This window comes from Botryllus schlosseri, chromosome 8 (assembly GCF_051294905.1).
Source record: "Botryllus schlosseri isolate E-star chromosome 8, Bs_hap1, whole genome shotgun sequence".
NCBI lineage: Eukaryota > Metazoa > Chordata > Ascidiacea > Stolidobranchia > Styelidae > Botryllus > Botryllus schlosseri.
Genome location: NC_137243.1, coordinates 1,133,626 through 1,157,846, shown reverse-complemented (window position 1 = coordinate 1,157,846; position 24,221 = coordinate 1,133,626). Strand labels below are relative to the sequence as shown.

The 24,221-nt window shown below is 41.2% G+C and overlaps 5 protein-coding genes and 1 non-coding gene across 9 annotated transcripts; 4 read left to right on the top strand and 2 right to left on the bottom strand.

Annotated features, from left to right (window-relative positions):
* Positions 1 to 2,806: 2,806 nt before the first annotated feature.
* LOC145444582 (tRNA pseudouridine(38/39) synthase-like) lies at positions 2,807 to 9,288 on the bottom strand. Its single transcript, XM_080322586.1, has 2 exons — positions 8,248 to 9,288; positions 2,807 to 3,894 (listed from the first exon to the last, which is right to left on the bottom strand). The coding sequence occupies exons 1-2, from the start codon at positions 8,888 to 8,890 to the stop codon at positions 2,930 to 2,932; spliced, it is 1,608 nt and encodes a 535-aa protein (XP_080178712.1). The 5' UTR covers positions 8,891 to 9,288; the 3' UTR covers positions 2,807 to 2,929.
* LOC145444623 (uncharacterized) lies at positions 5,007 to 7,510 on the top strand. 4 transcript variants are annotated; one of them, XR_013916724.1, is made up of 6 exons: positions 5,007 to 5,546; positions 5,746 to 5,831; positions 5,886 to 5,994; positions 6,057 to 6,173; positions 6,233 to 6,301; positions 6,357 to 7,510. XR_013916724.1 is itself a non-coding variant. In XM_080322646.1 (5 exons), the coding sequence occupies exons 1-5, from the start codon at positions 5,373 to 5,375 to the stop codon at positions 6,236 to 6,238; spliced, it is 492 nt and encodes a 163-aa protein (XP_080178772.1). In that variant the 5' UTR covers positions 5,007 to 5,372; the 3' UTR covers positions 6,239 to 7,510. The 4 variants fall into 4 exon arrangements, 3 of the variants coding, with proteins under 3 accessions (XP_080178772.1, XP_080178770.1, XP_080178769.1); XM_080322646.1 differs by having other exon boundaries at positions 6,233 to 7,510; XM_080322644.1 differs by having other exon boundaries at positions 6,057 to 6,301.
* A 303-nt stretch (positions 9,289 to 9,591) lies between the features above and the next one.
* LOC145444622 (uncharacterized) lies at positions 9,592 to 11,378 on the top strand. Its single transcript, XM_080322642.1, has one exon. The coding sequence runs from the start codon at positions 9,899 to 9,901 to the stop codon at positions 10,526 to 10,528; it is 630 nt and encodes a 209-aa protein (XP_080178768.1). The 5' UTR covers positions 9,592 to 9,898; the 3' UTR covers positions 10,529 to 11,378.
* LOC145444570 (pre-mRNA-splicing factor SYF1-like) lies at positions 11,367 to 16,559 on the top strand. The gene is made up of 4 exons (XM_080322570.1): positions 11,367 to 11,487; positions 12,533 to 14,491; positions 14,569 to 14,735; positions 16,047 to 16,559. The coding sequence occupies exons 1-4, from the start codon at positions 11,393 to 11,395 to the stop codon at positions 16,358 to 16,360; spliced, it is 2,535 nt and encodes an 844-aa protein (XP_080178696.1). The 5' UTR covers positions 11,367 to 11,392; the 3' UTR covers positions 16,361 to 16,559.
* A 1,393-nt stretch (positions 16,560 to 17,952) lies between these two features.
* LOC145444596 (uncharacterized) lies at positions 17,953 to 24,142 on the top strand. Its single transcript, XM_080322608.1, has 7 exons — positions 17,953 to 18,169; positions 18,627 to 18,808; positions 19,740 to 19,997; positions 20,505 to 20,686; positions 21,806 to 21,993; positions 22,660 to 22,731; positions 23,868 to 24,142. Exons 1-7 carry the CDS (start codon positions 18,007 to 18,009, stop codon positions 24,074 to 24,076), a joined length of 1,254 nt encoding a protein of 417 aa, XP_080178734.1. The 5' UTR covers positions 17,953 to 18,006; the 3' UTR covers positions 24,077 to 24,142.
* Positions 22,203 to 22,340, bottom strand: LOC145445654 (U4 spliceosomal RNA). Its single transcript, XR_013917100.1, has one exon. It is a non-coding gene; the product is annotated as a U4 spliceosomal RNA (small nuclear RNA).
* Positions 24,143 to 24,221: the final 79 nt, after the last annotated feature.

Here is a 24,221-nt window from a genome sequence, read left to right as displayed (position 1 = left end):
GCCACGACGCACCTAACCCACCAAGACATATGAATGTTTAGTCCATGTAACATATGCGACTCCGAGAAGTTTGTCAGGACGATCGGCAACGAGAAAACCTTGGCCAAAAAGGACTGCCGTTATTCTGACCGAAAGCTTCGATATAGCCTATACATATGTCCACAGGCGATATGGCTGCTGGCGCCGAATGTTCCTGTCCTGGAAATCTGAACCCCACAAGACAAATGCTATTTATTTAATATTTACTTCCCCTACATTTTCCAAGATACCTCATTCAGCTCTACCGGATAAATGATATCGTGAACAGAGAAAAGATAAAAAAAAATGATACCAATGTAGGCGGGTTGCATTTAAAACAAACATGTTTAAAACAAGAAAAGCTACCGAGAAATCCAATTGACAAATATCAAGCCTCCCGTCTACCTTGCATGTCGCATTTCACTGTTACATTTTTGCAGCGTAATGTTGATATGTAACGTATACGAATATAGATTCTCTCTCTCAATCTCTATCAACTGTATTCCAACATCCAGCTACACCTTCTTTAATACTGTATTGTTGCTGACGATTACCCCTAACGAGTTTCATTTTATTTGGTTTCATTACAATATGAATATACTATTCAATTGTATATTGAACTTCTGTATTTGAAAGAAGCTCTTCAAATACTGTATTGATAAAGCAAAGTACAGTGCAGACCCGAAATAAGCGGAAAATTGTCAATTTTTAAAATGACGATCGTTTGTCCCATCTTTTGTCCAATTTTTATTAAATGTAGCTCATGCAGTTTGGAAAGCTCATCTATGCATGTGCCAAATTTCAGGAGATTTGAAAAGGTAGTGGTGTCAACATCGGAAGTCTAGGTTTGGAATGACCGTACGCAAGATATGAATTTCTGTAGATGTGAGCTTTCTCGTTTGCAATCATCTGTAGTACTAATTCTTGTCTGCTTTATACCCTCGTAATCCCGTAATGTCACATGTCAGTGCTTGATTCGTTATTAATACGGCGCACTGTGCGGTGCACGGCGTTGTCAAATAATTGATGCAACACGGTGGCACAAATTCTGAATTAATTCGATTAGTTAGAACGTGGACCTTCTACGTTCCAATAAACTTCATTGCTGAACCGACTCTCTCGAGCGCAACAAGATGCGAGTCGAATTTCAAACCATAGAGCATTTGGTAGATATGGATTTCTATTGATAAGGTCGCGGCATGCGCCAATATACAACAAGTCGAAATACAAGCAATTACTACTAAATAGATACAGTCCATCATCAAGATTATCGGACCGCGACTGACCTATCGTTCTCGCTTCCCATGACATGCCGCCCTATTCTTGTCGCTTTCTTTTTCTACACTGTCTTCTTTACTTTCATTCAGTGTGCAATGCGCACGCCTCCTCTTTACATCGCCTAGGCCAATAAGGTGGGTGTCTGATTCCATAGACTACTCCAAGTCGCTTCGACATCTTCCTGTCTATTCATTGTATCGCATTTTTTGTGGTGTATTGAACTGATAAAATCGCTAATAAACCAATGATGATATTGCTCTTGCTGCAAAGACAACCCAATAATTAAAATCGCACCATTTCAGGATCAAATTCGACTGGCTGATCGGCGCGAGTCATTTGTGTGCGAAACGGTTCATTGACATCTGCTGAGCGTTATCGACGCTCGTTTTATTTAGCGCGTCCGCCTGCGGGCCTGATATCGTCACTAGCCTGAACTATCGAGTCTACAGCAGGCCTCGCCTCTATTCATGCGATTGTTATGCGATGCTGGCATAAGAGTGACAACGTGAAATTGAATGACTTGATCTGTGCAATTGGCCTCGAACCGACTCAAACGGGCGTAAATGATTAGCGCTAATACTAAAGCATCGGAAGATGAGTGTCAAGGCCGAGTTATTAGAAGACGGGACAGGCCTGATTCACCCGAAATCGGTGCCATTACAGAACAGATTCCACAACAGACTTGATCATTTTGATTTGTGAAATAGTTCGTCGTTACCGCGGTTGCGTATCCAATTGTTCACAACCACATCCGAGTTGGTGAATAGTTAGTATTGAAGCGAGATCGAGAGGAATCGCAAATTGACGGCAATCTATCGCTGGCAAAGTTCGTTATCACGAGGAGGCTGGTGCTATCCATATATTATCGGATTTTACGCATGTACTTAACCCCAATAGATTGATGCTACCTTGGTAAATTTGAAACAATTTCAAACCACTCCCCTTTTTCGGCTGGAAACCCGTTTAAAAATAAAAACTGTGACTGTGAGACTGTGCGTACACTGTGCAGTTGTACAGTAGGGCTGTTCAAAAATAACTTTTTTTTCCCGATTCAAGCCGGTCACCTCTTAAATCGTCAGGTTGCAGTAGAAAACCTTGCTCACCAAATTTCACTCGATTCCAACCAGTAAAGGCCTCCGCAGATCCAATTAAAATTTTTAATTTATTATGAAAAATTAAAAAAAAAAATTCCAAATTTTTCTGCCAACCCCATGAAATTGTGGAGCTGTCTTCAAAGACGTTGCAAAACAAATTTGAGTCAATTCCGACCAGTAGAAGCGGAGTTATGTGAGTTTTTCGTTGATAAATCGTGGATTATCCACCGATCAAGGATACAACATGTGTATTTTCGTGTCATCATAGCTGTCGTATTGGCTTGCAGGAAACATTAAAACTCTATATGAGTAAAAGACTAATCCAAGTCGCTTCAACTTGCATTGTTTTAGCTGTATTGAAATCGCGTGGCATTTTCCACTGGTCAAAATTGTAATGAATCATGATGATACCCGCCTTTTGTGTGAAATATATTTGCGAAATAAAAGAGCAAATGAAACAGTTACAAGATCAATTTCACCTGATTCTTGACGAGCTGTTTTGGCGGGATGAGGTGAGCATGTCAAGACGTCACCTCTCTTTAGCGATCTGACGCCCAGCCCACATAAACATCACTGGTTCCTGCCTTCACATTCTTCGCATCGTTATAACGTCCCTTTTTTTGCAGCCTTCTGATCGTGCGTTCCACTTCTTTGTCACGAAACTCTTTGACATCTTTGGCCTTTTCCATCTCCAAGATCTTTTTGCCTCGGGACGACTGGTTTTCCGATTTGATTACATCAAAATGCACTGCGTTCCTAATATCCATCCTATCTTGATGATTCAAATTTTGAAGGGCCGATGAGTATATGGCTCGAATTATTTCACTCTTCATTGCATTGTGCGACCAGAGTTCTGCCATGGTGCTCGCTACCGATTGCAAGGTCTCATCATCCCACCGCCAATCAACATCACAGTCACGAAATTCCGCATCGTAAAAAAGTAAAGGTATGCCTCCGAGTCTTGAGTATGAAGGTCTACCTCGAATCTTGTCTGTATCAAGCAAGGTGTCAATGATTGACGGTTCCTCAACACCACATCCAATGCTCATTAGAACCGACATCATCAAGCGAACTTGATTATATATAAATCCAGACGCGGATATTGTGGCACAGCAGATATCGCACTCTGGTAACGCGGGATCACATCTTCCAGCCATGATTTCAATGTCGAAACTTTCAAGCTCTTTTTCAAAATTATGATCCATGTTTTCCGAGGACACTTTCCCAAAATTACGAAAATCGTGCACACCGACTAACTTTTGAGCAGCTCGATGCATCAAGTCAATATCCAAATCCCCCTTTGGAAAGAAATAACGATATGTCCTTCTCACGCAACCGCCGCGAAGTGAAAATTTACTTAGAACTGGAGACCAAGCGAGCACTCTAATATCTGTTGGAAGTGCTTCATTGAGAAGCTGAACGTACGGGATTTCTCTGGAGTCCTGTGATCTGTCCTTGACAGAGTATTTCAGGTAATTCGGGATGTAATTTGGGTCAGGAATCTCTGAAATAATGGGTTTACTCAGTCAACATTTCAATACAATATTTTTTTAACAAGGGGTGTGGGTAAGTACATGCTGAATAACGAAACAGTCGAGGAAGATTGTATGAATAAGATTGCGGGTGGCCAGCCACATAGTAAAACTTAAGCGATTGCTAAAACCTTTGCCCATGATGATAGTGGTAACAAAATGCTCCGGCAAAGTAATTATTAACAATAACTGGGGTAGAAGAATGAATTATTCCCTGGAAGAGTCGAGATAGTTGCAGACATTGACAAAACGGATGCAACACACAAGAAGTAGGGCGGAAAAAGTTCTATTTATTGGGGAACTGTATTCAGCCTGATACAGGTACATCAAAAGGCTGCTTACATCATTTCAAAAGATGGAATTGGGTTTTACAACCCAGTTTCTCAATATCGCCCACTGTGGGGGGTGATATCGCCCACGTTGGGAACCACTGATCTGGACTCTGGAGTATCGGTTCTTACCTGGACCCTACCGGGGTACAAATCACCAAAGTAGGGGGTACGAGATGCAGTGTGAAATTATACGCTATTCGGACGAATGACCTAAATCAAGATGCAATATAAATATGAAGTGGAATATTATTGGCCGGATTTTTTCAACTCAAAAATTTTCTTTCAAGGAAATTGTTGCTCTCAATTTAGTTATGCCATTCTCTACGACAAAATAGCTGTAGGGTCATGATGAAAAATGAAAGTATTTTTCGGAATTATGAGAGAATGGTGGCTTGAGGCCGGCGGGGTGGGTGCTTTAGTACAGGAGTGTGAAACCTGTTGGTGTTGGACTATCACACTCCGGCATTTCAGGATTGGCCGTAACTTCCATTCTGGAACGAACCTATGACGCTTCGGTGCACCTACAACCAAGTCAATTATACTGTATCCAAAAAACAGAGCATGACGACACCTTCGATATTAATATCTTCTGTTCCTGAAATCCACAGAAGTTGTGTTGCAAACCCCATGGGGTTCAAGACCGGGGTTTGGGGCGATTTGACAAAGTGGTGTTTCAATTCTAGATGGGGATATGAAAAACATTTCATGGCAGCTCAAGGCTACTTGAATAGTTAAGAAACACTGCAGCAACAGGGGTTAAACCCGCTCAGAGGCCAAACGCCAGACGCCAAACGCCGCGCGGCGGCCGAATGTCTATACGGCGTTTGGCGGCTGAACTGGTGACGCTAGATGGCGTTTGGCGGCTACAGTTTTGAGACGCCGAGTAGCTACACGGCGTTTGGCGTCCGAAATGTGAGACGCCGTATAGCTACTTGGCGTCTCAAAACTGTAGCCACCAAACGCCATCTAGCGTCTAGGATGTTATCTGAGGGTAGTCACGCTCACGAAGGATTGCTAAAGGGTCGAAGTTGGGAGCTTTAACGCCGACCAACAAAAGATTCTGCTACAGTATGGTAGACGTCTTTCGATGCTTATGATAACCGAGTTTCCTTGCAGCAATGACAGCGATTGCTCTAGCTGAGGATTTGACACACCTCATTAGAATCATAACAGTTCACGAACATAATTGTGGTCTCTGCGAAATCAAAACGTCAGAAAAGCTAGATGAGCATATCGAGGCGGTACACTGGGCTCATCGTGTACCTCACGCTGTCGACAACGCGAAGTGCAAGGTGTGTAAATATTTTACCCGAGTATAGCCATGTTGCATTCCTCAGTGAAGACTCTCTACTTGATTGTGATTTAGGGGTAATTGACTGAGTGTTAAAAAGCTTGATATTATCATGGCTTGCGATTACTTGAAAACTAGAATTCATTTAAAATAAATTGATATATTCTGTATTAGTGTAATGTGTGTATATACTCTTTTAGATATCTGACGTTGAATCAAATATGGTTCTACTATACGATCCAATGGGCCACGAGGATCGCTATGGGAATGTCTTGCAACAGTTTGAGTAAGTCGATGAGGTCGTATTCAAGAGACATATTTCATTTCTGTATTAATCCAGCGAATTTATACGAACGTACTCAAGAAGAGAATCAGTTGCGAGATATACAGGATTAATAAGGACCGGTGTTCAAAATGACGGATTTAATTGTGGTGTCCTTGCGTTGAAGGTTTGTGATGCGTTCATGTATTAAGATTTGAGAAAATTGGTATGCAAACTTTCATTTAATAGGCCGCCAAACTCTACTTGACCACTGGATCCCATATGGCAACCTTAATTTTAATCATTCCCGACGAGCTTGCGAAAGCTACCGCCAGCAGTTTGGTCAAATCTTGCTTGATGCGACTGGTATGTTGGTCCATGTCAGATGCAAACCATATTAAATACGTTGCATGTTTTTCCTGCAGATGTGAAAGAATATGGAGATTATTGCATTAAATGCAGTAGTCAAGACCACCCAAAAAGACATGAAATGGGTATGCAATTACGAGATTACATTTGTCAGGTATATTGATTCTAACTCGTTTCCAGGTTGCGTGTGACGGCTGTGGTCGATGGACACACGAGGACTGTTGCCCGGGACAGCAGATACCTGATCCTGATGATGATTTTTATTGCATGATATATGTACTGTGTGAATTATATTTCTTAACGGCGTTTATACTGTGGTTCCACTGCTAATTTATCAATGTTTACTGTGGTTTGATTGCTTATTTCTCTGACTTTTACTGTGGTACCACTGCTTATTTCTTTGTGACTTTTACTATGATTCCACACTGCTCATTTCTTAATGACTTTTTACTGTTCCAATGCTTCTTTCTCAGTCATTTTTACTGTGGTTCCACTGCTCATTTCTTAATGACTTTTACCGTGGTTTTATTGCCTTCTGCTGTGGTTCCGTTGGCTATTTCATATTGTGGTATTGCAGTTTCATTACATACTGCAGACTTGGGTCTGAAATTCATTGCGAGTGTACAAATATGGGGTATGGTGACAGGGTTGTCATCAAGTCACTTGGTTTCAAGAAATCAAGTCGAGTCGTTTTCAATTCACCGGCGAGTCAAGTCCGAGCAATCCCTAACGAGTCAAGTCCGATACGAGCAATGGGTCGAGTCCATGTCATGTGTTTACTGTTCCCTATCGAGTACAGCTTCAGATCACTTCTATGGAACTCGCGGGGGCGATATCGAAGGCCTCGGATAATTTTTATGTTTATTTTTTCCATTCTAAACATGGTTATTGTAACAGATAAAAGGCAGGTTTGGGCATATTTTTCATTTATCAGTCCTGATATACCATTCTTCAATAAGTCATACAATGAGTAAATCCCTTTTCAAGAAAATGACTCGAGTCATCAAAAAAATTGTGAGTCGAGTCATGACATGCAATTACTAATAAATAAATAAATAAATAAATACAGTCCATCCTCAAGATTACCGGACCACGACTGACCTATCGATCTCGCTTCCCATGAGATGCCGCCCTATTCTTGTCGCTTTCTTTTTCTATACTGTCTCCTTTACTTTAATTCAGTGTGCATGCCTCCTCTTTACATCGCCTAGGCCAAGGTGGGTGTCTGATTCCATAGACAAATCCAAGTCGCTTCGACATCTTCCTGTCTATTCATTGTATCGCATTTTTTGTGGTGTATTGAACTGATAAAATTGCTAATAAACCAATGATGATGATGATGATGATGATGATGACTCGATTCATTGCAACCCTGGGCGGTGATACAATAATTTGATACAGCTGAACATGCAATAGATAATTTGGGATTCTGCCACCGCATATTATGACAAACATTTAACAATATGCAATCTTAGATATCATATAGTCGCGCCATGAAAGGATTTAGCCTCTGCTCAGTTTACTGAGATACCAGACGCCAAACGCCGTATAGCTACTCGGCGTCTCAATATGACAGACGCCAAACGCCGTATAGCTACTCGGCGTCTCACCATATCAGACGCCAAACGCCGTACAGCTACTCGGCGTCTGAACATAACAGACGCCAAACGCCGTATAGCTACTCGGCATCTGAACATACCAGACGCCAAACGCCGTATAGCTACTCGGCGTCTGAACATACCAGACGCCAAACGCCGTATAGCTACTCGGCGTCTGAACATAACAGACGCCAAACGCCGTACAGACATTTGGCCATTTGACGTCTGGCGTTTGGCCTCTGAGCGGGTTTAACCCCTACTCCACTGCAGAGGAAAAAATATTTCATTATTCTACTCGAGTATAGCATCATGTTGACGACATTGATTAACTATATAGTTCATGGAGGGGTCAAGATAGTAACCAATACCAATATTTATGCTACTCAAGTAGAAAAGTTGGCAACACTGACAATATAGATACACTACTAGAAAAAAATGCCTGATAGGCTATACCATGCAAGTACAATTCTTACCCTTTAATGATTCTTTCTCGTGATCTCTCTCTTCTTTGGTCTTCATTTTCCAAACCCCAAAGCCTTCGTCAAGGTTAGAACGCACGTTGACTGCTATAACCTGTGAAAGTCCGCTTACGGTGGAATCAGTTCTCCCGGCGCGGTCCAAGTTTATTTTTCGTCCCACACCGGAAATCAGTTGTTGTCTCAGCAAAGCCTCCATGAAGACTCTCTCTACATTGTTCGTGTGACCTTTTATGGAGCGATCGGAATTTTGACTCCAAGCATAACTCATGTAATCCCAACCTAGATAGGCAACCTTGAATGCCACCCGTCTATGGTTGAACTCAGAATGGTCGACAACATTCTCCGGATCAGGATGGTCCACTCTGATTTTATCACGTCCATCAACGTTAGTCACACTTTTCATGATGGTGTAACTGTCGACTTGACGTTGAAGACGAATTACTTTGTAAACGAGCTGATGCTTCTCAAGATTGAATAGATATTCGTAATCATATCCTGCTTTGTTGTACTTTCGCATGGATTTTTTGTGCGCTTCAAGCTGTTCTTCGGTTTCGAAACCATTTCTCAGTCCCCTTACCCACAGCGCACGTAGTGGTTTACATATGGAGTCTTTTAATCGAAATTTATTCATCGCCATTTTTAATGCAGCGGCAAATCTAAATCATATTCCTGCCAAGTGTCGTCAATGCTTTCTGCTAAAAACCTCAAAAAATTGCACTATCGAATTTGCTAGATTTTTGTGGTTCGAAGCTAAAATCATTTCCAGCTTCCACATACTTTGGAAACCATTGAAAATACCGTACATAATAACGGATCTCTCGGAGAAGCTCCTCGAACGTTATTCATTAAGAGTCCCGTCCCGTCTATATTTTACGGCCGTAACTATTGACGCAATTCATCAAAGTAATAAATATAGGTATATTACATAGTTACTTATAATAAAGCAAAAATCAGACATTTTCATCATGACGCGATATATATTTTCTACCTTATAACGGGCAGGTGTCGTTTTGAAATTGTCAAAACATCACGGAGCACCTATACGACCATAGTGCACACATGATGTCGGTGTTTATAAAGTGGCGACGGAGTTTCTGAAAACGACAGGAACAACGCGACGATAGACTAAAAAATATGACATCTCGGGGGAGCGACGGGGGAAAGGGCGATTGAGGCAAAGTCTAGATATCTAGTCTAGATATCCCTGGGTCAATCAATCAATTTCCCACCTTGGTCTATGGTAGAAAAGGAAAGACCATGTTAAAAGAAGGCGTGGAATGAGAAACAGCGTCAAGAATTACTTAACAAGGGACAAGCAACAGAGAAAGGAAGAATTAGTCTAAACGACATGGGTAATTCCATTAATCTCAAGATAATGTTAACTTTGATTGTGTATCACGTAACCATAGTGTTCTGCAGGGGTGTAGATACAAACAACTGCGTTTCTGTCGGTCACATTAGTCGTTATCCTTAATTATGTTGTCGTCGGTACCGTTGTTAACGCCAGTGTGGTGAACCCCGTCGTCACTTTCAATGTCACGCTTGAAGTTTTATAATTAATGCTTTACTATTTTACTTACCGGTACTTTTTATGTCGATTGGTCTGTAAAGTCGATACTTAAAGGCGATACTTCGCGCAAGAAATATGACTGTGACTTTTGGAATTCGAGTCTTGATCAAAACGCCAACTAAGTGTAAGCTACTTCAATTATGCAGTAAAAGTTACATTTCAACGTCTCAAATCCATCACAGAAAGCCCAGGTCCTTAGGCAGAGCCCCATCCAAAGAGGGAATTCATTTCGAGAAACCCAAGCCGACAGCTCGAGATATGGAAAGAGGTGAACTGGCGTATAAGTCATATAATGAACTCCTACAATCAATAGCTGCCGCTTTTCAATATGAAATTTTGAACAAGAGAGCAAGCATCCAATCAGAAACAAATGCTTTTGACGAGAAAGCTCATCATGCAAAGTGCATGGAATATAATTCTACGTATAACGAAGATATGAAGAAAAATCGGGAGATTCGACTTGAAAAACTGCTGCAACAACGTGAAATGATTACTCTACAAAAAGAACAGGAGTTTGAAAAAGATTTGCTGAAAAAGTTGAGAAAGTATGAAGAAGAAGTCGCAGAAGCCATGTCGGAATATTCAGATTGGGTCACTCTCGATAACATAGAAGATAAAGTTGATGAAGCAATGGACAATATTGTAAATTATAATTTTTCAGTGAATAAAGCGGGAAGAATTGAAACAAGGACAATGATCCCATAGATTGCAAGTTGAATTGAATTCACCAAATCTAATAAAAAGTCAATGTGCACAGCATATTTCAAATGGTTCTGAAATTCTTGATGATTCATGATTCTTTAAAGTTTTCCTGAATCCATCAGTACTGTGCATTTCAATAATATATTCATTGTGTAAAAAGAAGCTTAGGTTTTAATATATCGTCACGGTGGAATCAGAGTAGCCTATCTTCATTTTACACATTCTGAAAGAGAAAGATTTTGTAAATCTTTCATTTTCTTTCAGTAATATCTTGACCATGATCAACTTTGAAACAATGAGAAAAACGTAACCATGGTCAAGATACTACCGAAAAAATTAAAATTTTACTTATGATTTCTCCGAATTTGAAAAATGGACCTCAAAATTTGAGGAAATTTGAAACGCTTTGATTTGATTAAATTGCGATGATACGTAGATAATGAATATAATATTGAAACTATATTAAAATTGTGTAAGCGAGAGATTGCCAATGTTGGCGATTCATAATATTTTACATACAATGCCGTATAAGAAACAAGGTTCTCTATTTTTTTCCTCTTTTCATCGAAGGGAATTGATTTCATGGGGCTATCATTGGACTCTCGCAGTAAAGTGCAAGAAATTTAGCTTGTTTCTGGTCAATGATTGCCGAATTAACTTCAGTGCGGAAAATTTTTGCTATTGGTAATGTGGAATTTGTGATCAGTGCTGCAATTTCAAACCTGCATATTGCGATTGTGTGAGCAGGCCTACACAACATGTGACAGCATGCTGATGTCGATGTCTGTACAGGGTACAAACAGTAAATGTCACCTTCTGCTATTATAATAATTTTGATATTTTTACTTACAAGGTTATTATATAATCATGCCGATGTCAAGTGATATTGTAATCGAAGATGAAGATCTGTTGTATGAGGAGGAGATCCTCCGCAATCCGTACTCTGTGAAATCGTGGCTGAGGTGAGAATGAACTGTCTTCATTTTGGTATAAGTTCATTCCAGGGTTCTAATAACTTGGCTTGCGTCACTTTGTGTTTTGACTCGACTCGTACTTGAGTCATTGTGCATGACTCTACCAAGTCAACTGACATAGAAGTAGTCTAAAAGTAGGCACAACCTACTTCAGTACTTTGATAAGGTAGACATACTGACCATGAGTGAGACAAATGAGTATATTATATGCCTATATTATGAACGCAATGGATTCGTTGCACTCGATCAGAATTGTGAAAAATTACTTGAACATGGCTTGAACTCAACTTGATAACTATTTTTTGTGATTTCTGGGATTTGCTGATGACATTGCTAGGTTGCCTAAACGAACAATGCAAACACTAATTTGGACTTGATTCCAACTGGTAGCCATGTGAACGCACAGGAGTTTGAAAAGTTTGAATTTACGATTAAAAAAATTTAAAATTTTTTTTCAAATCTTACTTTCAACCCCATTAAATCGTCAAGTTGTCTAAAAGGACGATGCTTAACAATTTTTGCTCGCATCCAATCGGCAGAAGCGAAGTTATTGCAGTTGAAAATTTGGTATTTTCAAATATAGCCTGGACGGTGGTAATCGCAGAATTATGAATGTAAAACCTAACAACTTCGCATGTACGATTTGGAATTGCGTCAAATTTGTTTTGCATCGTTTCGGTAGACAACTCGACAGTTTCATGGGGTTGACAGTAAAATTTGTGAATGAAATTTAAATTTTATTTATGATAAATCCAAAATTTTCAAACTCCTGTGCGTTCACGTCTACCAGTTGGAATCGACTAATTTTTGTGTGCAGTGTTTTTTAGGTAACCTAACAAAATAATCAGTGAATGCCCGGAATCCGGAAAAAAAAGTTATTTTTGAACAACTTCACTGACCAGTAATGATAAACAGTGTGACTTGGACTCTGACTTGAGTTGGAAGAGAATTGAAAATTACTCAACTTGTGAGGAGGAACCTTGTAACTAGATTACGGTACAACCCAAGTTCAACGTAAAACGTTTCTTTTCAGATACATTGAACACAAAGAAAATTCTCCTTACAAACAACTGAACTTGGTGTACGAACGCGCGCTCCGCGAACTACCGGGTAGCTACAAGCTATGGTACAACTACCTTCGCATTAGACGCAGTCAAGTAAAGGGAAAATGCCCCAACGATCCCGAGTTCGAAGACGCCAACAATGCCCACGAACGCGCCCTCGTGTTTATGCACAAAATGCCCAGAATCTGGATAGATTATTGCAAATTTCTCGTCGAGCAAAAGAAGATTACACGCACTCGTAGAACCTTCGATCGTTGCCTGGAAGCATTACCAGTTACTCAACACGACAGGATATGGCCGCTGTACATTGATTTTGTCAGAAAATACCCGGTGCACGAAACAGCTATTCGAGTGTTCCGTAGAATGCTCAAACTCATGCCTGAAGAAAGTGAGGAATTTGTGGATTATTTGAAATCTATCGATCATTACGATGAAGCAGCTACGAAGCTCGCAGAGATTGTAAATGATGAAAGTTTTGCTTCAAAGCACGGGAAGACGACCCATTTACTTTGGCACGAACTGTGTGAGTTGATCTCTAAAAACCCAGATAAAGTTCACTCGCTAAAAGTGGAAGCGATTATACGCGGAGGGCTGAAACGATTCACGGATCAGCTCGGGCAATTATGGTGTTCTTTAGCCGATTATTACATAAGAAGCGGGCTCTTTGAGAGAGCTAGAGAAATTTACGAGGAAGCCATTGAAACTGTGACCACAGTTCGTGATTTTACCCAAATTTTCGACGCATATGCTCAGTTTGAGGAGTCTGTTATTACGTCAAAAATGGAAGAGACGGAAGATGAAGATGATGTGGATATTGAGTTGAGGCTCGCAAGATTTGAAGATTTGATCACGAGAAGACCGTTGCTTTTGAATAGTGTTCTTCTCCGTCAAAACCCGCACAACGTTAACGAATGGCTCAAAAGAGTGGAATTGTACAAAGAAGACTTGGTAAAAATCATCGACACCTACACGGAAGCGATTCAAACTATCGAAATACCAAAATCTGTCGGAAAAATTCATACTCTGTGGGTGTCTTTCGCTAAATTTTACGAGGATCACGATCAGACTGATGATGCACGCACCATTTTTGAAAAAGCGATTCTAGTTTCGTACAAAGCAGTTGATGATCTTGCTAGCGTGTGGTGCGAATGGGCAGAAATGGAACTCCGTCATGATAACTGTGACGGTGCGATAACATTATTAAAACGTGCCACTGCTATGCCCCCGAAGCGAGCTGGATATTTTGATCATAACGAGCCCGTTCAGAGCAGAGTTTACAGATCGTTGAAATTATGGTCGATGTATGCAGATTTGGAGGAAAGTTTCGGCACTTTTCACACTTGCAAAGCAGTGTATGATAGGATTCTGGATTTGAGGATAGCCACTCCTCAAATTGTCATCAATTATGGAATGTTTCTTGAGGATAACAACTATTTCGAAGAGGCTTTTAAGGCATACGAACGTGGAGTCGCTATGTTCAAATGGCCTAATGTTTTTGACATATGGAACACGTATCTGACTAAATTCATTGCGAGGTATGGCGGTAAAAAGCTTGAAAGAGCGAGGGATCTGTTTGAACAGGCTTTGGAAGGGTGCCCTCCGAAATTCGCAAAGAATCTGTACCTCCTCTACGCGAAATTAGAAGAAGAACACGGGCTTGCGCGACACGCGATGGCCGTCTATGATCGTGCCACTAAATCTGTCCTACCCGAAGAGAAATATGACATGTTCAACATTTACATCAAGAGAGCGGCCGAAGTCTACGGTGTGACTCACACTAGAGCTATTTACCAGCAAGCTATCGAAACTCTGGAAGACCAACAAGCTAAAGACGTGTGCCTCCGTTTTGCTGATTTGGAACAGAAGCTGGGAGAGATCGATCGGGCGAGGGCTATCTATGCGTTTTGTTCGCAAATGTGCGATCCAAGGTGAGTATGTCCGTGGTTTTGAATCATTGTCAGTCTTTTTTGTTTGTTTGTGGAGTGACGTGCTCTCGTCTTTTCAGAACCACCGCCGACTTTTGGCAGACGTGGAAGATGTTCGAAGTGAAGCACGGCAACGAAGACACGGTCCGCGAAATGCTGCGGATCAAACGCAGCGTGCAAGCCACGTACAACACGCAAGTCAATTTCATGTCGGCGCAGATGTTGGCTGCAGCGTCTAACACTACAGGTATAGACGGCCCGTCATGTATTTATTATATACATCAGGGTTGTGACCAAGACACAAACGAGTCACATGTCAATTTCACTTTTATAGTTTTGACTAGAGTCAAGTCAGGTCATTTTCAACTCACCACCGAGTCAAGCCCAAGTCAGCTAGTAGAGGGTCAAGTCCAGGTCATAGTGTTTTGACAAAAGTCTGAGTCCGAGTCATTATATTCAGTTTTGAGTTCAATCCGGTTCAACCCACTCTGCGCAAATGATATAGAACGACTCGCGTTCATAATATCGTAATTTTCCTCAGTCCTAGCAGTTTTTGGCTCTATTTTCCAATTATCTGGACTGATGGACGAAATACCAATAATCTGGTGACTGTACTGTTCTTCGAAGTTTTAATGAAATGTCTGTCTTGGCCCGTCCTAGTCTCGAGTCATATGACTTGGTTCGAGTCATGCACAATGACTGGACTACAAGTCGAGTCAATACAAAAATTGACTCGAGTCTAGTCATTTTACGCATTTGAAAAACTGATTCGAGTCAAGTCGAGTCACCAAAAAATCTCGAGTCACCGGAGTCATGACTCGATTCATATCAACCCTGAAATATATTTATTTTAAGTATGAGTAGACTTTTTAATAAATACAAGTAGAAGTAGCAATTTTGGACATATGTTAAAGTTATTCAATTAAGTATTTTGTAAAAGCACAGTTTGTCCATGTGTCGCAGAAAATTGGCAGTGTCTGTCCGCTACTGCTAGTCTAGTTTTGCCAAACTGTTACGTACAAATTAATTCAGTCTGAAAACCGTTCAGGTAAGTATTGCAAGCAGACAAAAACTACCAGAATACTGTGAATCGAGTATGGAGCTCCAAGTGTCATTCACTGCAATGTCATTGCAGTATGAATGGTTTCGAAAGTTGAAATATGTACCTTTTATGCAACCGCAAAGAATACAACGACAATTCTACATCACATTAAGGATAATTTGGTATTTTTACATCCCTACCTAGTTCATTCCACTTTGTGACAGTGCTGTGGGTTGATCAGAACTTCACAGATATGTGATTTACGATAACACCAGTAGGTTTGTACTACATGATTGGTATGCTACGATACGGTCAATCAAGGTTTCTAGGCATCCACAGTGGAATCTACTCTATTAATTATAATTCGTGTTTATAAATAATATCTTGGTATCATCGAGGGGGTCTTTTCAGTGCTTGCTTCAGTACTACGATCGAACCATTAGAATCAATACTCGAATCAGATTCGTGCAATTGAAACATTGTGCCCATCCCTACTGAACCGCCTCTTCATCCCAGGCACTGCGTCGGATCTGGTACCAGGCGACGCTGGAGTGGACGAGATGAAACTACTCGAAGCAAAAGCGGCCCAGGCGGCCAGCTCTCAGAAACAAGAGCAAGTGCAACCGAATAAGGGAATCCTGTTTGTCAGAAGCGACAAACCACCTCAGACTTCTGCCCAGCCCACGGCCACTGACAACCCGGATGAAATCGACTTGGATGACGATGAGGAGGAGATGCCGGCTTCCAAAGAGAATCTGGAGATTAGGAAGAGGGTGGTTCCGGATCAAGTGTTTGGAGGAATCAAGAAAGACAGCGATGATGAAGATTAGTTTGTCTGGCTTTTATACTATTACCACTTGTAGCTTTGTACAATTTGAATCGGATTCAATCATATTGTTATTTTTCGCATCAGTTTCAAACCACGTTGCTATCTGTAAAATAGTTGATGTGAGGCAGAGCTGGACAACAAGTAAATTTTGTTTTTTCCAAATTTGATCTTGAATTAGAGAATTGCTGAATTTTCGAAAACTTGGATCAATCAATCAGGTTTATTAATATTTTCATCGTTTCAAAACATAACAAGACTGCGATATAATGAAAAGATAGGAAGGTGTCGAAATAACTTGTAGTAGCCTTCAAGATCGGACACCCACCTTAGCCTAGGCGAAGTAAATAAAAGGCATGCACACTGAATGAAAAGAAAAGCAGAGAATATAAGACGCAAGCCGGCAAGCGGCGAAATGAGGTGGCAGAGGGCGAGGTCGATGTTATTTCGTGGTCCGGTAATCCTGAAGATTGGCTAGTATTGAGTGAAATATTGATGGAAATTCCAATTGGAAAGGACGACAAATTTCCAGTTCGGTTCATATGAAATCAGAGCTAATTCCCATGAGTACTAGATTGGAAATCAGGGCTGTAACGAGAACCGTAACTGCACTGTGTCAAGAACTCAAGTCGAATTCAATCCATCACCGAGTTGAGTCATTGTATTGCGTTCAGTTTCGAGTTCAACCCGTTCAGAATACGCAAATTCTTATCATTCTTGACAATTTCTGGTCCAAATTGTGATGTACGAGTACTGATTGATCGAATAACAAAACGTGGAACGGCCAAGTAGGCCTACAAGTCGAGTCAATACACAAATTGACTCGGGCTGAGTCATTTTCAGTACTCAAGAAATTGACGCCAGTCACCGGAAAATCGCGACTTGTGTTCACTGTTGGATCATTACAACCCTGATGGTAAATGTCCGTACATCAGGCTTGGCTCGTTTCGCTCTGTACAGTGTACAGTTCTGTTGCCTAATTATGTAGTCGGTCAAGTCTGCCTGGGTGTGTCATTCAAAACAAGTCCGCTTCATGGTCCGAAGCATTCCTCCGGTTTGGATTTCCGCAGTAAATATCACCACCGGCCAGTGCGTGTTAGTACAGTTAGTTGAAGCGAACGAAGAGGGGAAAGCGTAGCTCGCGAATCCATCGCCGTTGACGCGTGGGAACCCAGCTCGGCAATGACACGTTTCCTAGGTTTATGTGGGCTTCTCACCTTCGATGCTGTGCTTACGGGGTCTTTACAAAATGCCCAGAGATGAACTAAGGAAAAGTACCAAAAAAAGACAGCCGAAAGATGGAGATCAATGATGACGGATCTGGTCGTTGCGCAGAATGCGCTCCCTCCAATCTGTTCATTAGGCATACATCGCGTTGTACGTTGTGTGTTTTGAGCTGATACAATATCATATAGAACCGCGATCATAATATACGATTTGCTATCATCGCCAGCCACCTGCCTATATGTAACAAGGAACTTTTACGACCTATCTCCCTTTCGCGTGGGTAGACGAAAATGGAACTGTTGCAAATTGGGATAACCACATCCTTTGTGACGTTAACAATGCGGTAAAATTATCAGTCACGAAACTTACTTGTATTGCGATGTGGCTAGGGTAGGGCTCCTGCTGTCAATCTTAGGTTTAAGTATGGGTGGTGTGTATGCAGTATGGGTAACTATTTTACTTTGTAAAGCCCGTGACGTTGTGGCTAGCGTACAAAGTAGCAACCCAGCCTCTCCAGGAGCGGCTGATGACGACCACGACGGCCATGTTGAAGATCTCGGTTATAATTTGACGAGTATAGAAACAGGTATCAAGAGAATATGCGACCTGTGGCCTAAACGGATTATTGTATAACTAGAAAAGTTTTAGATATTACAATTAGAATAATATAGCTACACAATTGTTTTTTAAGCGAGATTAGAATTAGTAGGCTATCATTGAATTCGCAGAAACTTAGAAATCAGACTCAATTCCTAACTAGAAAGAAAAATAATATAAATCAAGTTCAGTTCCTATCAAACCAGAGTTCATTCTCGTAAGCATGAGAATGTCAAATGTCTGCACACCAACCTTGGCTCGTTTCGAATGGATAGTTCTGCCTGTCGCATTTTCAGGAAAAGCAGAAATTACATTCTAATTAAATTAAGGGCATTTCGCTCTAGTCTAATGAGTCAACTCGAATTATCCGGTGCTCCGAGTCTGATCTCAGGAGATAAAGCATGGTACAATGCCCTATACCGGCAACATGGTCGCTTGAATTTCAGATTCTATTTGCTCGTCTGGTGGGATGGTGATCGGCAATTCAGGAGAATTCACGTCGCCGAATTTCCCGGAAAATTACCCGAACAATATCACGTGCATTTGGAAGATTCGGTCGCCCAAAGATCGCTACACCTATCTCTTCTTTCATGAGTTTAGTTTGGAGGAGGGATATGTCAATTCAGCCGTGAGTTATTGCTTAGGTGCTTACTATAATTTAAAACTGGGAGGTGGCTAATAATGAGGTAGAGTGGTTCAGTAATCTCGAGCGCTCACAATAGTATTCAGCATTCAGTAGACCTACAGAATCTGCTTGTATTATGTACTTAAATGTGGACACTGGACAGTTGACATCCTCCATCCTGTCGGATAGCCGACGAAATACTGTTCTACAATTATGGTTCGGCATATAGGCCTACTTATAGAGAGATGTGATTTCATGTAATGTAATTCATTCTGACGATTATATGGTAGTTGGACGACGAGGCCGCGCGCGCGTATTGCATTGCACTGATGTGCTTTTGATTCCGAGGTGATCAGTCATTGAATTTTTCGAGTAGCAGAGACCGATGACGTTCTGAATCTGGGCCGTTCTACCTGCGGCTTTGAAATCCTTTCTGTTACTTTTCAATAGATATCAGTTCAACTCACACACATAGCAAATGCAGCTTCAAACCGGTTCATACAGCGAGCAACGTATGCAACGAAAGGAGCCAGATTGTAACCAATTAAACCCGAGTATCAAAAACATTCAACTCGAGCGTACCAGAGAAACCAAAACACCTTCAAAATGAGTCATCCTCACTCATACTAGGAATGATAGTCAAATATCAATGTTCCAGAATATTTCAAAGACTATAGTACAGTAAACAACGAACACACAATATGTAGTAGCCTACTTCTACAATTAATATAAGCGTAAACATTCGAAAGTTTAACAATGTCTCACATAATATGAAAACCATCATTTTCAATAGAGACCGCAATGGAACTGACCATTACTGTCTTATAAAACACACCTGAAACTGGACTTGAGTGATTCGAGCAAGGCGACCGCTCCATGGCGTCCGTTTGTCCGCAACGCAACCGCCCCTGCTTATAACCGACTCGTTTTTCAGTTCAACCCATTCGCACAAGCCGAGTGTCACTTCGACATGCTGTACATTGCAGAAGAATACCTCGATTCCGATAGAACTGAAGAATCTTCATCAGTCGAGGCAGAGCCGCGAACGACCCAGGTCACGTGGGGAGTGTACTGCGGTGAGGACATCCCGCCACCGAGAATGACGGAAAGGGCGGGCAGCACTCTTGTGATTGTTTTTCACGCTGACATGTCAAAGACAAAAACTGGCTTCCACGCCTCGTTTCATACAGTGGTGAGTTACATCATGGGTCGCAAAGCTTGCCTGATTATTAAACTTTTTGATCGCGGGTTGTGAGGGCGGTTGCGAATATGTATTCGGCTGACACTCGTCCTGAGCAGTCGTCAGCAACTACAGTAGAGAATCGGAAAGAACATTTTATATCAACAATCGTATCATCAAACATGACGTCACAGGCATCAAATGCCGATCTCCTTCTGCTAATGCAAACTCCATACAGATACACACGCACATGAAAGTGTGAAAGGCGTCTCCCGACGACGCGAAGTCTGACGTCTCCCAACTTGAAACAGTTTTGACGAGTCTTGGAAATAGTTATACTTCTAGTTTTATATATCTACGGCCTTATACTTCTACTTTTACTTGAGTGGCAAATTTGACTGATTTTGATCATTTCTGAAATATCAGCGCTTGTTTTGAAGATAAAAAGGAAACTTCCTATGTATTATCTCGAAACGAATCGGTTGGCCTGATGTCACAGGTCGAGCATGTTGTCTTCAGAAGCAAACTAATCGGCAAAGAGAGCTATCATCCCGTGCGACGCACAACCCGGGAACAATGTCCGACGTGATGGACGCGATATGGTCGTTCGGGAGCGACGAGTCTGTTCGCGCACTGCTGGCGATCGTGGTTTTCGTGTCGGCTGTCATCGCTGTCATTGCTACGGCGCATTGTTACACGGAGTAAGTTATTAGTAGGGCAATTTTTGTTTGACACGTCAAAATTTGGTCAAAATTGTAGCGTTCGGTCAAAACATTGTCAAAAACTGTTTACAAAGTCAAATTTCTTTTGCAACCTGCACTTCGTTTGTATTGCAGATGTTTGTACTGTCGGTGAACTTATCATTTGACATGTTACATTACCGCTGCCTCCTTTATAGGCCAACCATTGTAGACGACCATTTGTTTGCTAATTGTGAATCCTAAAACGGTCGAATGAAACAAATATATTGACGTGGTGTTATGCTCAACGTACCGCGATATCCTAACTGAAGCAAGACTGCATGGGCATTGGCTCTTAAATCAAGAATCGCATGATGAAAAATTATGATGTATACGCACAACTTCAGTGTAAATAAAGTTTTGTCAAGTAAAAATTTGACGGTTTTCACGTCAAAATGTTTTTTGCGGCCAAACTACTTTGTAAGCGCAGAAAGTTCCAACCAGAAATGAAGATAAGTAGGCTAGTACAATTCAAACATTATGAGGGAAAACAAATTTACATACATGGGGGCAGAATTTTGTCAAATTAAGATCTCTTAGGTCAAAATCTTCCGTTTTTAGGTCAAAAAAGAATCGCCCCAGTTATTACAGTTCGAAATGAGATTGCATAACCAAAGGCCATAGTAGGCCACATATGGGACTAGGGCTTGACACAATTCTTCGAGTGCTCGATTCTGAATAGAGTATCAATAATTGTAATGATTCGAGCCGAGTCGAGTTTTGAGAAACGGTTTTCTGAATATTGAAGTCATACACTATGAAGGGAAAGGGTGTGTATTTCCACCCGTGTAGCACCCCTGATATGCCGGTGTGAATATAGGCTATTATATCCATTGCACACGAACCAGAACCTACCTCAGACATATACCGCGGTATAAATCGAGTACAACATTTTAATCCAAAACGTCGGAACGAAGGAAGGTATGCAATGCACGTACGTAGGCAGGTCTGATTTTTATATGATCAAGACGTTTCCGACCGTTAACTTCGCATATTCGAGGTCGTGCGACTTGTAGGCTACTATACATATAAACTACAAATATATCAAGCTTTCGGCTAACTCTCACTGTTTTTCTTCAGGCGGTCCTATTGCTCAGCGCTTTCAAGATTTCGTCATAGGACACGAACTTCCAGAAGTGTCCCCTCCATGATGTTGACCATGTTTGGCGGGAGCAGCACTGGCACTGCTAGAACTCCTACACCACCTCCCGCTTACGGGGAGGTTGTCAAGACTGAAGAAGATTGGAGAGCTGCTTTGCGGCGTATAGGTATTTCACGAGTCAGCTCTGTTTTGATGTTTATAAAGACTACGGGATTTACAGCAAATGTCGGCCTATATCACAATCGTGTCACCAAACATGCCGTCACCCGCTTGATCTGAAGAGAGGTCGTAATCTCAACAACTATTTTAAGATTGTACAACATAGTTTCCATAAGCCGAGGTCCACTAGATTTAGTGATTACGTTCGATAGCAAGGTCCCTTGAGACCCGTCAGAAATTGCCACTGCCGACCACGAGGGTCGTCAGGGCGGGGTATTGGTAATAGTTTTCAACTAGCAATAACCACACCTCACGAAACGATCATTGGTTATGGTACTGCCGCTGCACAAAGATAAGTTTTTATTTTGTTATCGTTCCATTTAAATACGACCGATGTATTTATAATATTTACGGTGAGTAGTAAATGCAGATGTAGTAGGAATGATATGATGATATGTACCTTTTTTGCGGCCACAAAGTAAATAATGCCAGTTCCACATAACATAAATATCAACTGGTATTCCTTCGACCGTATCTACTACAATGCACTTTGTCGCAGCTGTGGGTTGATAGAAATGTCATTTCCGCTAACTTGCGTAACTTCGTGCTACATATTTTGGTGTTGTGATCAGTCCAGCATTTCACTCACTCCTGCACACACGTGTGTTTTCAGGTGAGACCGAAGAGTCAATGGAGCGGCATCGTTCAAGACCCGACAATATCAGGATTGTTTACGATTTAAGAGGTCGGACTATTCAATTTTCCGCAGAACAAACAACTCTCGTCTTAACGAACGAGTACGATACCAAGTAAAGAACGAAATATACGAAACAAATAGGAAGAAAATATTTTACATTGTTACTATGTGCTCAAGTTGTGCATTTCTCATTTCTAGGCTGCGTATTTAGAGGCTGACTTCTCTATTGTGTGCCTAATAGTGTAAAATGTAGCTTTTGGTCAATCCATTATTAGACTATCACGTTCTCATAGGGCCACATAAAATAACCTTGCGGGCAGAGGTCATCATGGATTAAAAGGGATCCAACAGAAAATACTACAATATGCATAGACCCCCTTGATACTTATTTATTTCAATACCTCAAAACAAATTCTAGCGCTCCACTCAATTTTGTTGTGTGAATTATGTCCTTCATCAAAAGAAGCCAAAACTAGTTTGTACCAACAGGAGTGCGTGTATAACCTAATAATAAGACATTGAGCTCATGCTATCTGTTCGCGTCGATTATTCGAATTTTGATGCCGGTGAAGTCATATTTGATGATACGATTGTTGATACTGAATGTTCTTTTAGTTTCCGACAAGTGTCAGCCGAAAATATTCGGGTTTATATCGATTTGAATGTAGGCCTAATCATCCACTATTCCACTGAAATTATGACATCATTATTTTAGTTGTTGTCCTCGCTGTCAATATATAACTATTTTTGAAATGGGTTGATTGAGGTAGTCAATATTGTTATCGGTAGGCTATGTTGATGTGAAAAAGTTTGAGAACCACAGGTGATGATAAAGATAAACTCAAGAGCTGATCGAGTATCTATTATACTCTACAGCTGATTATGCATGACTGACTGTTTAGTTAGAGTCAAGTGTACCTGTTTGATGCTGGTGTGATCAGACTAGATGACCTTCACGGTCTTATCGATCATTCCTATCTAATACCGAATACTGTGCATGCATGTTTCTGTACCACCATCACTACCGTGTGTTATGTATTTTGGTTGGATGAAAGTATACTCTATCTCTCTCTCTCTCTCTCTCTCTCATGAATCCAGTTTTCATGTATTTGATTGCTCTACCTGTCAGCATCCTCGTTGTTAAATTTTCCATCTAAAACGTCAAAGCATGATTCGTATTACAGAAGCTCGCAATCCGTCTCCATCCGCAGAGGCTGATGTCCACTTGACGAATCAATCACAATTGCCATTGGCTGGTGGCTTGAACGACCCTAGGGGAGGCGTTATTGACAACATTCTGAATCGAACTGAGCAACGAACGGCCGTGCGGCAGAGTAGCGAGGATCGACGGAGATTCGAATTCTATACAACGACAGAGAGAACCACTCCGTGAAGTTCCATTTGAGCGTTTCGTTAAGATTGTTTATCATGTTCACTTCACTATAAATGCTTTTCATGACGTCTGTATGATCTCTTCAGCGTGTATATACTCATATAGGTGTCGTGGACACTGGGAAATATGACGTAACTGGCACTTG

Bases quoted from the DNA above. Each gene is read 5' to 3' on its own strand.
- LOC145444623 (XM_080322644.1), top strand. From the start codon at position 5,373: ATGACAGCGATTGCTCTAGCTGAGGATTTGACACACCTCATTAGAATC. The intron at 5,547-5,745 runs GTGTGTAAATAT...ATACTCTTTTAG, and splicing joins TCGACAACGCGAAGTGCAAG to ATATCTGACGTTGAATCAAA. The intron at 5,995-6,056 runs GTTTGTGATGCG...TTCATTTAATAG, and splicing joins GTGGTGTCCTTGCGTTGAAG to GCCGCCAAACTCTACTTGAC.
- LOC145444582 (XM_080322586.1), bottom strand. From the start codon at position 8,890: ATGGCGATGAATAAATTTCGATTAAAAGACTCCATATGTAAACCACTA. The intron at 3,895-8,247 runs GTAAGAATTGTA...CCATTATTTCAG, and splicing joins CGAGAAAGAATCATTAAAGG to AGATTCCTGACCCAAATTAC.
- LOC145444622 (XM_080322642.1), top strand. From the start codon at position 9,899: ATGACTGTGACTTTTGGAATTCGAGTCTTGATCAAAACGCCAACTAAG.
- LOC145444570 (XM_080322570.1), top strand. From the start codon at position 11,393: ATGCCGATGTCAAGTGATATTGTAATCGAAGATGAAGATCTGTTGTAT. The intron at 14,492-14,568 runs GTGAGTATGTCC...TCGTCTTTTCAG, and splicing joins TCGCAAATGTGCGATCCAAG to AACCACCGCCGACTTTTGGC. The intron at 14,736-16,046 runs GTATAGACGGCC...TCTTCATCCCAG, and splicing joins TGCAGCGTCTAACACTACAG to GCACTGCGTCGGATCTGGTA.
- LOC145444596 (XM_080322608.1), top strand. From the start codon at position 18,007: ATGGGTGGTGTGTATGCAGTATGGGTAACTATTTTACTTTGTAAAGCC. The intron at 20,687-21,805 runs GTAAGTTATTAG...GTTTTTCTTCAG, and splicing joins ACGGCGCATTGTTACACGGA to GCGGTCCTATTGCTCAGCGC. The intron at 22,732-23,867 runs GTCGGACTATTC...TTCGTATTACAG, and splicing joins GATTGTTTACGATTTAAGAG to AAGCTCGCAATCCGTCTCCA.